The sequence below is a fragment of the Pristiophorus japonicus genome, chromosome 11 (assembly GCF_044704955.1).
Source record: "Pristiophorus japonicus isolate sPriJap1 chromosome 11, sPriJap1.hap1, whole genome shotgun sequence".
Taxonomy (NCBI): domain Eukaryota; kingdom Metazoa; phylum Chordata; class Chondrichthyes; family Pristiophoridae; genus Pristiophorus; species Pristiophorus japonicus.
In genome coordinates this window covers 167,919,734-167,935,648 of record NC_091987.1, presented here as the reverse complement: position 1 = coordinate 167,935,648, position 15,915 = coordinate 167,919,734, and the positions used below count along the sequence as shown (strand labels likewise).

At 49.9% G+C, this 15,915-nt stretch overlaps 1 protein-coding gene across 8 annotated transcripts in view; it reads right to left on the bottom strand.

The window, feature by feature from the left end:
- Positions 1-15,915, bottom strand: part of arhgap32b (Rho GTPase activating protein 32b) — a 597,494-nt gene that overhangs the window by 24,659 nt on the left and 556,920 nt on the right. For all 8 annotated transcript variants that reach the window (XM_070894258.1, XM_070894250.1, XM_070894251.1 and 5 more), the window contains 5 exons: positions 8,270-8,414; positions 6,719-6,801; positions 5,942-6,049; positions 3,370-3,515; positions 807-1,008 (listed from right to left, as the gene is read on the bottom strand). In XM_070894258.1, the coding sequence (XP_070750359.1) occupies positions 807-1,008; positions 3,370-3,515; positions 5,942-6,049; positions 6,719-6,801; positions 8,270-8,414 (684 nt within the window). The remainder of the gene's footprint in view (positions 1-806; positions 1,009-3,369; positions 3,516-5,941; positions 6,050-6,718; positions 6,802-8,269; positions 8,415-15,915) is intronic.

Sequence of the window (15,915 nt, the reverse complement as noted above, 5' to 3'; positions counted from 1 at the left end):
GCGAGGGAGAGAGAGCGCGAGGGAAAGAGAGAGCGAGGGAAAGAGAGAGCGAGGGAGAGAACGAGCGAGAGAACGAGGGAGAGAACGAGACCGAGGGAGAGAGAGAGACCGAGTGAGGGAGAGAGAGAGAGTGAGGGGAGAGAGGGAGCGAGTGAGAGAGGAAGCGAGTGAGAGAGGGATAGCGAGCGAGGGGAGAGAGTGAGCGAGAGAGAGAGCGCGGGCGAGGGAGCGAGAGAGAGAAAGAGAGCAAGGGAGAGAGAGCGCGAGGGAGAGAGGGGGCGAGGGAGAGAGGGGCCGAGGGAGAGAGGGGCCGAGGGAGAGAGGGGCTGAGGGAGAGAGGAGCCGAGGGAGAGAGGGAGAGAGAGAGAGCGAACGCGGGAGAGAGCGGGCGAGGGAGAGAGGGGGCGAGGGAGAGAAGGGGCGAGGGAGAGAGGGGGCGAGGGAGAGAGGGGGCGAGGGAGAGAGGGAGAGCGAGAGAGAGTGCGCGAGGGAGAGAGGGGCCAAGGGAGAGAGGGGCCAAGGGAGAGAGGGAGCGAGGGAAAGAGAGCGAGCGAGGGAGAGAGATGGAGCAAGAGCGAGGGAGAGAGAGAGAGCGAGGGAGAGAGAGGGAGCGAGGGAGAGAGAGGGAGCGAGAGAGCGAGAGAGCGAGAGGGAGCGAGGGAGAGGGAGCGAGAGCAAGCACGAGTGAGGGATAGTGTGTAACCAGAGTTCCCGGCCTCAGTGCAGTGTTACTATCACAGATCCCACGCACATTTCTAAAGACCTGCTACACAAGGGGGATTTTGAATGGTGACAGTTGTATTTACCTGTCAATGGGAAATTCGATGACCGTGTGGAATCTGCCCTGTAACGCCGCCGGCCCATCACCTACTTCAATGTACTTGCTGTCTGAAGTGACAGGGGAACTGATCTGGACCTGGGTCCGAGCCTGGGCCTCCTCCAGGGTGAGTAGTTTGGTAGAAGGCGACGACACCAGCAAGGACTTGGGCCGAGACAGAGACGCGTGTCCTGCACAGAACAGAAAAATGGAAGGACAAATAGCACTGAATGCTTCCCATCATAGCGGCGCAGTGACAGACTGAGCTTGCACAGGTCTTGGTGTGAGGGTGGGCAAGGGCAATATGTTCGTGATTTTAAAAACTGATACTCATTGAATTCAGCAGGCACAGAAATCTAGGGCAAGAACATCATCTTGGATATCCCAGAACCACCCCACCGAAAGCAGAGTCACTAACACAGCACAGCTCTCGCCAGTCCCCACCCCAAAGAGTCAATCCCACAGCACTCCACCAAACAGAATCTGTTCCCTCAGCTCCTCACTCCCAGAAAATCCCACCCCAGTCTTTCACTCCCAGAGAATCCCATCCCACAGCCCCTCAATCCCAGCGATAATCCCATCCCAGTCCCTCAATCCAGAGAATCCCATCCCACAGCCCCTCATTGCCAGATAATCCCATCCCACAGAGAATCCCACCCCACAGCCCCTCAATCCCAGAGTCTCATCCCACAGCTCCTCAATCCCAGAGATAATCTCATCCCACCCCACAGCTTCTCACTCCTAGATAATCCCATCCCACAGCCCCTCACTCCCAGAGAATCCCATCCCACAGCCCCTCACTCCCAGAGAATCTCATCCCACCCCACAGCTTCTCACTCCTAGATAATCCCATCTCACAGCCCCTCATTCCCAGAGACTCTCATCCCACAGCCCCTCACTCCCAAAGCTCTTATCCTTCAGGTTTCCCAAAACTCCCACCTCTCCCAGCCCCCGACAGCATCATCTCACCCCATTACACTCTAAAATGTTCCTTACCCTATAAAGCACCTTTATTCCCAAGGAGAATCGTATCTCAGTCCTCCCGCTTGTTCCCACAACAGCATTATCGAAAATAATTTTATTCCATAGCCTTTATCGCCCAAAAGATAAATCACTGCCCTCATAAGGCCTTAATGCTCAAAATGATTTGCATCCCCCACACACCACAGAAGTTGATCGGGGGCCTGGATTTATTCAGGGGAAACCACCAGCGAGGCACACTCACTCAATGACATTTCCGTTCTGTCACAGGCTGTGTCCGTATACTCAAACTGTTGTCTATTGCCCCTTCCTTGGTTCCATGAGTTCTGGCCTCCTCCTTCTCCAGAGTGGAGTTGTACATCAAGACTGTACGTGGTGCTACATGTAGCATTGACCTCACACACCACAGGGTTAGTACCAGAGATCCAGCGTGTTTTGATCTATAGCTAATTGAAGTTGATTACGGATCAGAACTAAATGCCAGAACAGGTCTTAAGGGATGGCAGCGAGATCACGAATCTTGAGGAAGATGTGAGACATCTGCAGAATTAAGACCCTCCAAGGGAGGTAATAAGTCTGACGTCCTCATTCACCATCCTACACACACTGGGAGCCTAACGTAACAAGACAAAGGCTGGGAGGAGGAATGGCCCGTATTGGGGAGGGTGGAACATTGTCAATCTACACTGTTTAATACATAGACAGAGGTTACTTCACATGGCAGCTTAGATGAAACGAAACCCCTGTCCCAACTTGTGTGGTGAATGAGCAAAGGAAAGGGTTACAATCTCCTGTTCTAAATTAAACTGAGACACTACTTCAGCCAGAAACCCGTGTCCTAACCTGCACCATTACACTATGTGGTCAGAGTAGCAGATCAAAGAGGGCTGACTGATTGCTGAAGCTTATAACTCGCAAACTCTGGGTCAAATCACCACAGGCTGTTCAGGAGACCCTCTCTCTGGAGAGATGGAGACTGCCTGTTGTACAGTACCTCTGACACACAGGTGATGCCTGCGATTCTTTGTAACGATTCTGTCCTGTGTCGTATGGGACAAGGACTCAAACCGCCCTGGAGGGATGCAGACTAAAAACTCAAACCCCAATAGCAGAGCCAACAGAAACATTGATAATATCCAGAGACGGTAAGTGGTAGAAGTGGGCTGAGTGACGTGATTCAGCGATGAGTTTACAGGCAGTTGATGGGCAAGTGGTGCCAGCAATTCTCCTCTATCTTTGCTCTTTGTTTAATAGTTGACCAGAAAGAGAACTCTGGAATAAAGTAAGTGTACTTCAGTATACAGTTTCTGCAGGAACAGAGATAGGCATTCCTGTCTGGGGATATTTGTAATGCAGAAGCAGGCTGGCGTGTCTAGGCGTCCCAAAATGTGTCGTATATCGTTATCAATCGAGCAAACCCAGCAAAGGACCACCCCGGAGTGAAACCAGACCGGATTAACTCATGCGGGTATGGAGAATGTGAAGGCCGATCGTTAGATTATTACCTATTCACTGAATATTACATAATAGGTTTATACCAAAGCAGCACAGCAGACTGGCCTGGGACCTACCTGCTCCCTCCCGGATAACTGAGCTGAGCTTGGTGCTGAACAGTACGTCCACATGATTGAGGATGAATTCCACCACCACAGACTGAATACGGACCTCCATAAAAGCCGCAGTGCCACTGAAACAGGCTGACTCGATCTGCCGGGACCTAAGAACAGAGTCAGACCGTGAAAGTTAGAAACATGCAGCTCCTCCCGGTAACAGAGAGCCCCAGTAACAAAGAACCCCCCCCCCCAGTAACAGAGGCCCCCAGTAACAAAGAACCCCCCCCCCAGTAACAGAGATCCTCCCCCAGTAACAGAGACCCTCCCCCTGTAACAGAGACCCCCTCCCCCTGTAACAGAGACCCCCTCCCCCTGTAACAGAGACCCCCTCCCCCTGTAACAGAGATCCTCCCCCAGTAAGAGACCCTCCCCCAGTAACAGAGACCCCCTCCCCCTGTAACAGAGACCCCCCCAGTAACAGAGATCCTCCCCCGGTAACAGAGACCCCCTCCCCCAGTAACAGAGACCCCCTCCCCCAGTAACAGAGACCCCCCCAGTAACAGAGACCCTCCCCCAGTAACAGAGACCCCCTCCCCCTGTAACAGAGACCCCCCCCAGTAACAGAGACCCTCCCCCAGTAACAGAGACCCCCCTCCCCCTGTAACAGAGACCTCCCCCAGTAATAGAGACCCCCCCAGTAACAGAGACCCCCTCCCAGTAACAGAGACCCCCTCCCCCTGTAACAGAGACCCCCCCCCAGTAACAGAGATCCTGCCCCAATAACAGAGACCCTCCCCCAGTAACAGAGACCCCCTCCCCCTGTAACAGAGACCCCCCCAGTAACAGAGATCCTCCCCCAGTAACAGAGACCCCCTCCCCAGTAACAGAGACCCTCCCCCAGTAAGAGACCCCCTCCCCCTGTAACAGAGACCCCCCCCAATAACAGAGACCCTCCCCCAGTAACAGAGACCCTCCCCCAGTAAGAGACCCCCCCCGTAACAGAGACCCCCCCCGTAACAGAGACCCCCCCTGTAACAGAGACCCCCCCCTGTAACAGAGACCCCCCCAGTAACAGAGACCCCCTCCTCCTGTAACAGAGACCTCCCCCAGTAACAGAGATCCTCCCCCAGTAACAGAGACCCCCTCCCCCTGTAACAGCGGCTGCCCTCTCCCACAGAACTGTAAATCCAATTACTTTAACAACCGTTAGACAACACATTAACGAGGTACAATGCCGATTTAGCAGCTGATCTCCATCAGTGCAACCTCTGCAATGTAACCTTGCCCATGAAGCCGAATTTGCCCGCCGGTGCTGCCTCTTAACACTGCACCATTCCAGTATTCAACAAACAAACACACACCTGGCTGAATGGTACTGCTGCCAACACCAAGCAGTCCCAGCTCAGGTACTACACACATACCTGTGGAGTACAACTCCTTCTACTCAATCTCAACAATGTCCACCTGAAAGTGCTGCCCCTGTTTCACCATGAGCGGGGCTGCCAGTCGAGTGCCAACTGATGCCCCCGGGGCCCAGGCTTGCATTAGTCAAGTGGTCAAACCATCACTTACACTGTGAGCCTTTAAAGCTAACTCTCAGCCAATGAAAACCCAGATGATGATGAGCAAATATATTAAGGGTATTAAGCACTGGAATGAATGATCATTTTGTTTTAACGATGTTGGTAAATGTTGACCAGAGCACAAGTCTTCCCCTGCTCTCCAGACAGAGCCATGAAAACAAGCACTGCCTCAGTTTATCTGAAAGAGGGCACCTCCGGCAGTGCGGCTCTCCCTCAGTACTGCACTGGAGTGTCAGCCTAGATTTTGTGCTTAAGTCCTGGAGTAGGGCTTAAACCCACAACCTCCTGACTCAGAGTGCTACCCACTGAGCCACAGCAGGTACTTCAAAATTGATGAGGTAGAAATAAAAGACGTATAAAGTTAAGAGAGAGGGAGAAAGTATGGAGGTGGAGGAAGGGACAGCGAGGTGTTAAAGGGTTTTAAGTATTTTATTTCTAATGAAAGTCCTGAACCTGCTGACAATCTAAGTCAGTATCTGTGAGTAAGACATGTTCATAAATGTTCAATGTGCAGCCACAGCCCTGCCTATAAACAAAGAAATGTCCAAGCTTTCAATTCATGATCTGTACCAGCCATTAACATCACCGTTCTTGAAACCCCCAGAGGCTACTTCTATCGACAGAAATCTGCTAGCTGAGTTCAACAGAAAGACAGTGCAAAATGTTGTGACAATAACCTCAGTTTTAGCAAAGTCATTAAGTAGGCACACTGCTCCACACTGATCATCGCCTGCATTAACCTCTAACTCAATGGTCACTTTAACCGTACACAGCTGCCTCCAACAGTAAATGGGTCACCAGAGATCCCTGTAGGCTGACCTGACATACGTCTCAAGATATTTTTCACTGCCTATCTCCAGTGCCATCTGTCACAAACACTTGGTGTGGGGTGGACTATTTTGATTCTGGCAAAGTCAGTTTAACAGTGAAGGCCTGTATACACCAGCCCCAACATCGCAACATCTCCGCAGCTCCGATCCCGCAGTTATTGGTGCGCCTGCTCTCACCTCAGAAGGTTTGGAGCCCAGACGATAGCCAGGTTCTTGGTGTGCATGTTGGTGATGTAACTGAAGGTCGCCAATCGAGCCAAGTGCCTCATCAGGAATTCCAGGGTCCTGGACACAGAATAAATCACCAGTTACCCAAGTTTCAGCATAATATCAACAGAGCACATGGAGGAAGAATTTCACAAGTACGGCAGTCACACCTCACCCTAGTGCTGCTAAGACAGCCAATTCAAAGAGAAGGAAGCAGTTACAGGAGTGGTGTGCATTAATCCGGTGATGTTAATGCAATTCTGTTTACACTTCGGCAAATTAATACAGTTGGGAGCAAGTAAAGTGACACCCGGTTGCCATAAGTGAGAGGAGCAGGAGTAAGAGCACACAACGTCCCAAACCAGTCATCGCGGCACACAATGCTGTGTCAACAGTTGTGAATAAAAGCCGCGTGCAACAGTGCCCTAAGTGCAGCAGACTCTGACGGCGCTTGGTGTGGCAGAGATACTCGTGTAACCTGCGTGGGGTTACTGCAAACCCAGTGCTGCCCCTTCATCCAAACCTACCCATGTAGCAGTTCTTAATTTTCTTCCTTTGAGTGCTGCGGCTGTATTTTTGCACCAGGAATTAGAGAGATACTATTGCCACTGTTAACGGAACGCAGAGATTAAATCCATTCGATATTCAGCTCCTACATTGTTTCCAATGCAAAATTTATCAGCAATGATTATATGAAAGAGTAGGCATGTGGAAATGCCCCCCAGTGTCCAGGCGGAGTGTACGTACCTATAATGCGGAGGAGGAAGCTGCTGGATCACATCGTGAATTTTAATCAAGCGATCCTCATCTGAAGCCACCGACACAGAATCCTGCAGGACACAAGCAGGCAGTCAGTCAGTACCCCCCCCAGCACACCCAGGCCCCCCTCACTGAGCACACAGCCCACCCCCCTCAGTGAACACACCCAGCCCCCCCACTCAGTGAAAACACCAAGCCCCCCCCTCCCCACTCACTGAACACACACAACCATCCCCCCCTCTGAAGACCCAGCCCCCCCCTCACTGAGAACACCCAACTGCCTCCGCCTCCCTGAACACACACAACCCCCCCCGGCCCCTCCACTGAGCACATCCAACCCCGCCCCTCCATGAACACACACAAGCCCCCCCACCCGTCAATGAACACCCAGCCCCCCCACCCCTCACTGAACACCCAGCCTCCCGACTCACTGAACACCCAGCCCCCCCTCACTGATCACCCAGCCCCCACCGCCTCACTGATCACCCAGCACCCCCCTCACTGAACACCCAGCCCCCCTCCTCACTGAACACCCAGCACCCCCCGACTGAACACACCCAGCCGCCCCCCCCCCCCACCACCTCACTGGGAAATGGCCCTGCGAGATCAGGGGTGACAAGTAAAGGGTGCAGGCTTGGAGCGTGACCTTGTTGCCGTATTTTTTGCTGGGCATCATTGTCCTTGTTCCTTTGTGTGTGTCCGTGTCGGTCCGTATACCTGTCACGCTGTGGTACTACTGAGCTGAGTGAACAGTAGAATTTAGCGCAATAAATGTGAAAGTGTGGTAGAACATTATGTAAAGAATGCGAATTGAAAGAGCCAGTGTTTGGTTTTGTGCACGTTGCTGTGGCTGAGTGTGTCGCTGTCTCCCTGTGTCTGATAATATTTCTGGTAGTGGCTGGGTCTGTTATTGTCTCTGTTTTTCAGTCTGGGTCTGTGTCTGGGTGTCACTGTCTCAGTGTGTGGGTCTGTGTCTGTGTCACTGTCCCAATGTGTGGGTCTGTGCCTGGGTGTCACTGTCAGTGCGTGGGCAATGGTGCTCTCAGTAGATGACACTCAAAGAAAAAGCAGTGTATTTTCTCTTTTGCAATCTAACAGCGTCCTTGAAGCAGACTGGACTGGATTAATTCCACTTGCTGAACCTTCGCTGGCAGATATAGACACTAAAGACACTTCAGCCACTGAGAAACAATAATACATGATGTGTGTACTCAGAGAGCAGGGAGAGCCAGTTCGATCTCAACTAGCAGCCGGGCCCCTTGGCTTGGGGCTGGGATCGAGTGTGGTAGCACGGAAACAAACGGTGGCTGTATCAGGAAAGCAGGAGTGAAGTGTCGTCCAGTGGGGCACAGGATGAGTGCAGGAAGCGCAAGGTCCTGAGCCAGGCATACTCTGGACGATGATCCGATTGCCATGTTTAAGCTGTTGGTAACAGTTCGCTGCCTGTTATGGAGTTCTGTAAAACCACTGCCCTTTGAATTACACGATCATGAACAGCTCAGGGTTGTTTTTAATTCACCGATGGGTGAAGGTACTCACGGAGAATTTCTCATACAGCTGGTAGGTTAGCAGTGGGTTGGGTAACTCTCTGAAGTAGAGCTTGCACAGAGACCCAACACAATGGATATCCTGGAGGTAGAGATCCTTCGTTAACTCCGGGATCTGCTCAGAGTCAAACTCATGCCTACAAGAGAAATGAGACAAAATTGGCCTCCAGTAACTCAGTGATGGAACGCAAACTGAAGGTATACAGTGCACATTTCACCTGATCTTCCTTTCCCAGTTTGCAAATGCTGAACTCCATCACAACCTCAGAATCACTGCAATCCTTCAGGCAGGCACTGGGTGTTACACACAGCAAGCCATTGGTTGGGCAAGGGCAAGTCTGACTGGATCTTAGAAACAGGAGGAGGCCACGCCGTCCCTCGAGCCTGTTCCATCGTTCAATCAGATCATGGCTGATCTGTAACTTAACTCCATCTACCCGCCTTGGTTCCATAACCCATAACATCATTGCCGAACAAAAATCTATCAATATCGGTTTTCACATTTTCAATGGAACCAGCCTGAACAGCTTTTGGGGGAGAGAGTTCCAGATTCCCACTGCTTCCTGACAGCACCCCTGAACGGACTAGCTCTCATTTGAAGGTTATGCCCCCTGTGTTCTGGACACCCCCAGAGGAAACAGTTTCGCTCTATCTACCCAATCAATTCGTTTAATCATCTTAAACATCTCAATTAGACCACCCCTTAATCTTCCACACTCAAGGGGACACAAGCCTAGTCTACGCAACTTGTCCTCATAATTTAATTTAGTCCTGATATAATTCTGCTGAGTCTGCACTGCACCCCCTCCACAACCAATATACCCTGCCGGTGGTGCCGTGCCCAGAACTGATTGCAGTACTCTAGATGCGGTCTAACCAGGATAGACTGCATCACCAATAGTTCCTGAACTTTCAAGGAATAGCATTCCCCGAGAGTGAAACACCACAAGGGGGCAGTGCCGAGTTAAATCACAAGATCGGGGCTGTGTGGGGGCAACATTGTCACCACAGGGCAGACCGAAGGTCCACAGCCCCTAACTCCTGCCAGAGTGTCTTTGTATCTCAGCTGGAAGATATTTACTCAGTGAGAGCATGATTGCAGGTGACTCAACTCGTGGTTATCTCTTGCATTTGCACATTTTATTTTAACACAAGAGACCTATTAATTCCAGACAATACTAAGCAGTGTGTGTACGTTTCAGTGCAGAGATCAGAGGATTGAACATCATGGGGAATGGGGCAGAGGCCAAAGGAAGAGATGGCTTAAAAAATTCAATAAAATCATTTAAACATCTGCTTACTGTCTATTCTCATGGCGCTGGCCAGGTCTGGAACTCGTTATAGTAAGAAATTGCAGAACAAACAAACCTTTTTGAAAAGGACTTTGCAAAGGGATCCACACTGTTAATGATTTAATAATGGAAAATATATTTCATTTATATAGCACCTTTAACATAGTAAAATGGCTCAAGGCACTTCACAGGAGCGGTACCAAGCAATACTTGACACCGAGTCACAGAGAGAGATATTAGCAACAAAAAGCTTGATCAAGATCTGTCAGTAACAGAATAAACTGATGCCCATGAAAGAAAAGAAATTTATTTTCCTCATTCTGGTAACAGTATGGGCTGGCTGTAAACTCTGTGGGTCCAGTGCCCCTGGTGATTCCCCCCCCCCTCCCCATGAATCAATTTGCTTTTGAATTAAAAGATGGGAGAACAATCTAAACATTTTCAAGATCTCTCGCCCACCCCCCCCCCCCACTTCAAAATAATTTCCAGATGTAAATACACCAAAAAAACAGCAACAAAAAGATGAATGTCATCAATCAGAACATTAATCCTCTTTCAGCAAGTTCAGTTGGATCTCAGCCCGAGCTCATACCACCCAGCCTCTCTAATTGAAAATTTCTTGCAATATAGACAAAATAGTGGTGGTCATGTATCATTAGCCCAAACGCACACACAAGTCATGCCCAGTTATCAAACGGACTCGCTGTGTTGAAGATACTTCTCTGTACAAAGGCTGGCACATCACTGATAGAATAGGCACTAGCCTGCAGCTTACACAGCCTCTAGCAGTAAACATTCAGGCAATCAGAGGCCTCGAGGGTTAATGGGGAATCTTGCACCACATTGATGTTCTGAAAGGACATGATTAAACATCACGTTCCAGGGGGGCTGGTCTTTTACTGTTGTGCTCCAGTTTTACACCATTACTGTCTGAGTGAAGGGAACAGTCTAACCACAAGCAAGCCTCAATCATCACAACTTTATTCAGCGTTCTCGCTCAGGCCAACATCCCCACCATCGAAACACTGACCACACTCGACCAGCTCCGTTGGGCGGGCCACATTGTCCGCATGCCAGACACGAGACTCCTACACGGCAAGCGAGCCCCACGTGAGCAGAGGCAACGTTTCAAGGACCCCCTCAAAGCCTCCCTGATAAAGTGCAACATCCCCACTGACACCTGGGAATCCCTGGCACTAGACCGCCCTAAGTGGAGGAAGAGCATCCGGGAGGGCGCTGAGTACCTCAAGTCTCGTCGCCGAGAGCATGCAGAAAACAAGCGCAGGCAGCAGAAAGAGTATGCGGCAAACCAGTCCCACCCACCCTTTCCTTCAACCACTGTCTGTCCCACCTGTGACAAAGACTGTAATTCCCGTATTGGACTGTGCAGCCACCTGAGAACTCACTTTTAGAGTGGAAGCAAGCCTTCCTCGATTTCGAGGGACTGCCTATGATGATGATTAGTCCAGACCACACACAGTAGAGTTCCACTGCCAAACATCTATATCACACCCACCAACCCATAAACAGAAAGAAAAAAAAATTGTACTTTCATAGGCAGGCAATACCCTTCATCATCATCATCATCATCATCATAGGCAGTCCCTCAGAATCGAGGAAGGCTCGCTTCCATTCTAAAAGTGAGTTCGCAGGTGGCTGCACAGTCCAATGCAGGAATTACAGTCTCTGTCACAGGTGGGACAGACAGTGGTTGAAGGAAAGGGAGGGTGAGACTGGTTTGCCACACGCTTCTTCCACTGCCTGCGCTTGGTTTCTGCATGCTCTCGGCGATGAGACTCGAGGTGCTCAGCGCCCTCCCGGATGCACTTCCTCCACTTAGGGTGGTCTTTGGCCAGGGACTTCCAGGTGTCGGTGGGGTTGTTGCACTTTATCAAGGAGGCTTTGAGGGTGTCCCTGAAACGTTTCCTCTGCCCACCTGGGGCTCGCTTGCCATGTAGGAGTTCAGAGTAGAGCGCTTACTTAGGGAGTCTCATGTCGGGCCTGCGAACCATGTGGCCCGCCCAACGGAGCTGGTCGAGTGTGGTCAGTGCTTCGATGCTGGGAACGAACACTGACTTTGGTGCGTCTGACCTCCCAGTATCCTCCAAATACCTTTAATACATGCTCCAAACAGCATCTCGACTCAATATATTACTAAGTTTAAAAAATAGCAAAACCACACTTTTCAACATTCATCAAGCATAAAATGTACCACCGACAAGTACTGTAAAGTTAAAACACTCGATGTGATGGGCGCTAGAAATAATCATGGGGTGGGATAAATATGGAGAGACTGGAACAGATAAAGCTGGTTTGTGTAAATTCTGAAGTTCTACCCACCCCTCGAACACCTGCCCGATCCAAAGACACACAAAGCATTATTGCTTATTATGTTGTGATCTGATAATTTAATGCTCTTTGTTCATGTGACGATTCTGTACTCATCCCAAGGATAGTTTGGTTTCTAAAAGGACTAAGGAGTTGACTTGGTGCCTCTCCATCAGGAGTTATACTATTGAGAGCGGCACTTTGTGGAAATTACATTTCAATCACTTGATGGGTCTATTTTTGAAGTGTAGTCACAATTGTTATGCAGACAAATGAATGGGCAATTTATATACAGGACAAAGAGCAACTGAGATAAATAAGCAGTTCATTTGTTTTTGGCGTTGGTTGAGGGGTAGGTATTGGCCAGGACTCCGGAAGAACTTCCTACTCTTCCTTGCATAGGGCAGTAGGTTCTTTCACACTCCGAACAGGCAGACAGGGCCTCGATTTAATGTCTTATCTGAAATATGGCACTTCCGACAATGCAGCACTCTCTCAGTACTGCATTGAAGTGTCAGCCTGGACTATGCACACAGTTTCTGGGTGGGCGTCCAACCTGTAACTTTTTGACCTGAAGGCAACAATACAGCCAGAGCCAAGTGGACACGGGTACATTTATCCAAGGCTTTGTTCTGGGACATACATATACATGTAGCTATCAGGCAAAGAATCTGTACCCCAGCAAGATTCAGTGTCTGTGTAAGCCGTACCCCATGGAGAAACAGTGTCTGTGTAACCCGTGCCCAGGGAGTCAATGGGGCCGAAATTGCCCTCCGCCCCAAATGGGGCGGATAATTCGAATGAACTTATTCTCCACACCATGCATTGGGGTGGAGAATAGAGGGAAATTGGCCTCTTTAAATGTTTAACTTTGTCCGGTGGTGTTTCGGGCGACTGAGGGGCGGAAGTGGGTCGGGGGCGGGGCAGAAGGTGGGCAGTGTCATCAGCACCACACTGACGTTAAAGGGGAGGGCCGCTGCGAGCTTTGCAGCCATATTAGTGGCGCCCACTGGGCCACCAGGGAGGGCCTCGGCTGGGCCAGCGGTCCTGTAGTCTATTGTAGAGACTCCTAAACTGGGGGTGTGTGCAGTGTGGTTATCAGGGGGTGTGTGAGGAGGACGCCAGCTGTAACTCACTGACAGGAATTGTCTGCAATATCTATTTTCTCCAGTAGTTGTACTTCCGGCAAACTACGAGCAGTGAAGTGGGAGCAGCTCTGAGAATCTAATCATATTAAAACCCAGAAGTATAAAGGAGCAGATTTAAATTGCTAAAGTGTCAAAAGTGAAGTATTCTTGGTTACCCGCTATATCGACACGAACATTGATTGTACAAAAACACTTTCTTAAAAAGAAGTGCTTGTGGGACATGAATCTTCAAACGAGGGCTCAGCAAAAAAAAAGTTTGGGATCCCCTGGTCTATTGGTTTTCTCAGATAAACTCCAGTCGATTATTTGTGCTTTCACTTTGTTTATGCCCCTCCCTCAATCTGCTGACAGACAGCCGAACATTCACACTGTGCAGAATGCCGGGCATGGTTCAGCTGGTTAATAGAAACAAAGTTGTGACTAAAGGTTTGGAACAATAATCGTCATAGAACTATAGAGCTGCACAGAACACACAGTACGGACTGAAACAGTCATACAGACCAGCAAAATCTGGCCTCTATGCGGAGATCCCCAATTGGTGCCCAGTAAAAAGACCCAACAATTGTCCAGATACAAAACTTATAGACATCAAGACGACCTATTAGAACCTATTAGGGTACACGGCCAGTGCTCGAAGTTCATTGAGCCTGTGAGTAACAGCAGGGTAATAATCTTTAAAAGTATGAAATTTATGCTGCTTTTACACTATCCTCGGAGAGGCGCTTGTTTGTAGAACTTCTTTAGCAGATTTAACCAGATTGAGTGCATTTGCCATTGCATATACAAGACCCACTTGCCGGAAACTAGCACCTCAGGCTCCCCTCCAAGGCCAATGCAAACACAGCTCTAACATCGCAACAAACCAGGGACAAAATTAAATTCCCAGCTAGGGTTAATTGTTCAATAGAAGTTTATGTGGTCTCAATACCACTGAATATTAGCAGCTGAACACTGTGCCAAAGGCAACTGATGGACTCTGATCAGCAGATCTTGAATAAGCAGAGTGGCTGCACTGTCCCAGCCATGGGTTATAGTCACAACACTGACAGCAATGCACAATCCTCTTTCAATCAGCACTGCAGGCTTTTAAGGCAGATCCTTTCAAGATCCTGGTAATGAATGCACTGCAGCAGGGCTAAAGCGAGTCCGACCTGAATTGCCTGGTGAACCGCCAACCCAATAAAAGGAGGAGATGAGAGACATGCGCTCTCAATATGGAATCTGAAAGGCTCATCTGATATTCATTTTCTCGCTCAGTGACGTTACTTTCATCTCCTGTGATCAGCTTCCAGGAAGCTCAGCGTCTCCTTTATATAAAACATTTCTTTTCTACTCAACAATTGTTCACCCTCTCTAAATCTCAGCTGTGCCTAAGACTACCCCTATGTCAAGGAGGCTCCAACATCTCTCATATTCCTGGACAGTATACAAGAGAAAGCGTGCAGCAGATCTGTCTCCCACCTGCAAGCTCTCTGTTACAGATGGCCTGTCAGATTTTATCGGCACTACTATGTTGCTCTGAATTTGCTTCTCTTATTCTGTTAATAACTTACTGTCAGAGATAGGCGCACAATACTCCCAATAGCAACTAATTGAGGTATGCTCCGCGGCTATGACAGCAGCTGGGACCCGATGTCTTGTGGATCCCAAGAATGGATTCAGAGGGGTAGATGGCAAACAACGGCCAGCAATACGCTGAGAAGTGGATGGCGACACTGGGGGATCAGGGACCTCGAGTGTCGCTCTCCCTGATTCACATCGAGAATATACAGAAGGCTTTAAGAGGAACCAGCATCTGGACTCTCTTGTGTTCTGGTCAGAAGAATTTCCTAGCAGCAAAGGAAATGCAAATAAGAGTTCTGCTACCGAGCTTGGAACAGACTTCACAGATCTGGAAACTGACACAAGCCAATGTGGTGTTTGGCACTGGGAAGGATCCATAACCATTATTGCAAACGTTGAACCTGGGTGGCAACACTCATCTGCCTGAGGCACCATGGGCCTTGACCAACTAATACACGATGCAGAAGAGCACGGCACTGACGCCTTTGCAAATCAAAACTCAATGAAAATGAAGTAAAGGCTAAATCCAACTTTATAGGAAAAAAGACTAACAGTACAAACAGATATATTAATCCAACAGAATTTTAACAAAAGTTGACACTGTGTGCAAAAGAACAGGGGGCCAAAATTCAGGCAAGCTAGAAAGCTGATGCACCAACGATGTCCGACCTGGTTTTCCCTCCGGGAGAGTTGAGGTGGACTCTGGATCGATTTTAGGCACTGAGTACTATTTTGCTGCCGGACCGGAAGTCGGTCATAGTGGGGGGCGGAGGTGCGGCGGTAATCCTGCTGAGGGGCGGAAGTTGGGGAGGGATCGAGTCTCCGCTGCTGTCACTCAGCGGCAGAGCAGTGGTGACAGCACAGCGCGTGCACATCACCATGCTCTCTCCCTTCCGTTAAAGGGGAGAGAATCGGATTTTCTTAGCTTCGGCCACTGGGCCACCAGGGAGGGTTTCGGCCGGGCCAGTGGCTTGGCACCCAAGAAGGAGTGCCAGGCTGCCCGGGGGCACTATTTTGCCAGCCAATTGGGAAGTTGGCCGGCAAAAATAAAAACATGGCGGCCGCGGCAGTGGGCCCTCCCCTTGCAGGGCTGCCACGCTGCCGGGCCGCACACAGTCAGGAGAAGGTGCACTGACAGAGAAAGCAGGGGCAACGATTTTTTAAACTAAATTTGGGTGGGAGTATTCTGAAGGTGCGGGAGAGCGGCGGTGCGTGTTTTGATGACGCGTTTGCGGCGGGCGGAAGTGGGGAGAGGCCGAAAAATCCCCGACCTGAATTTGGGTCATGGCGGCCAATCGATTGCAACA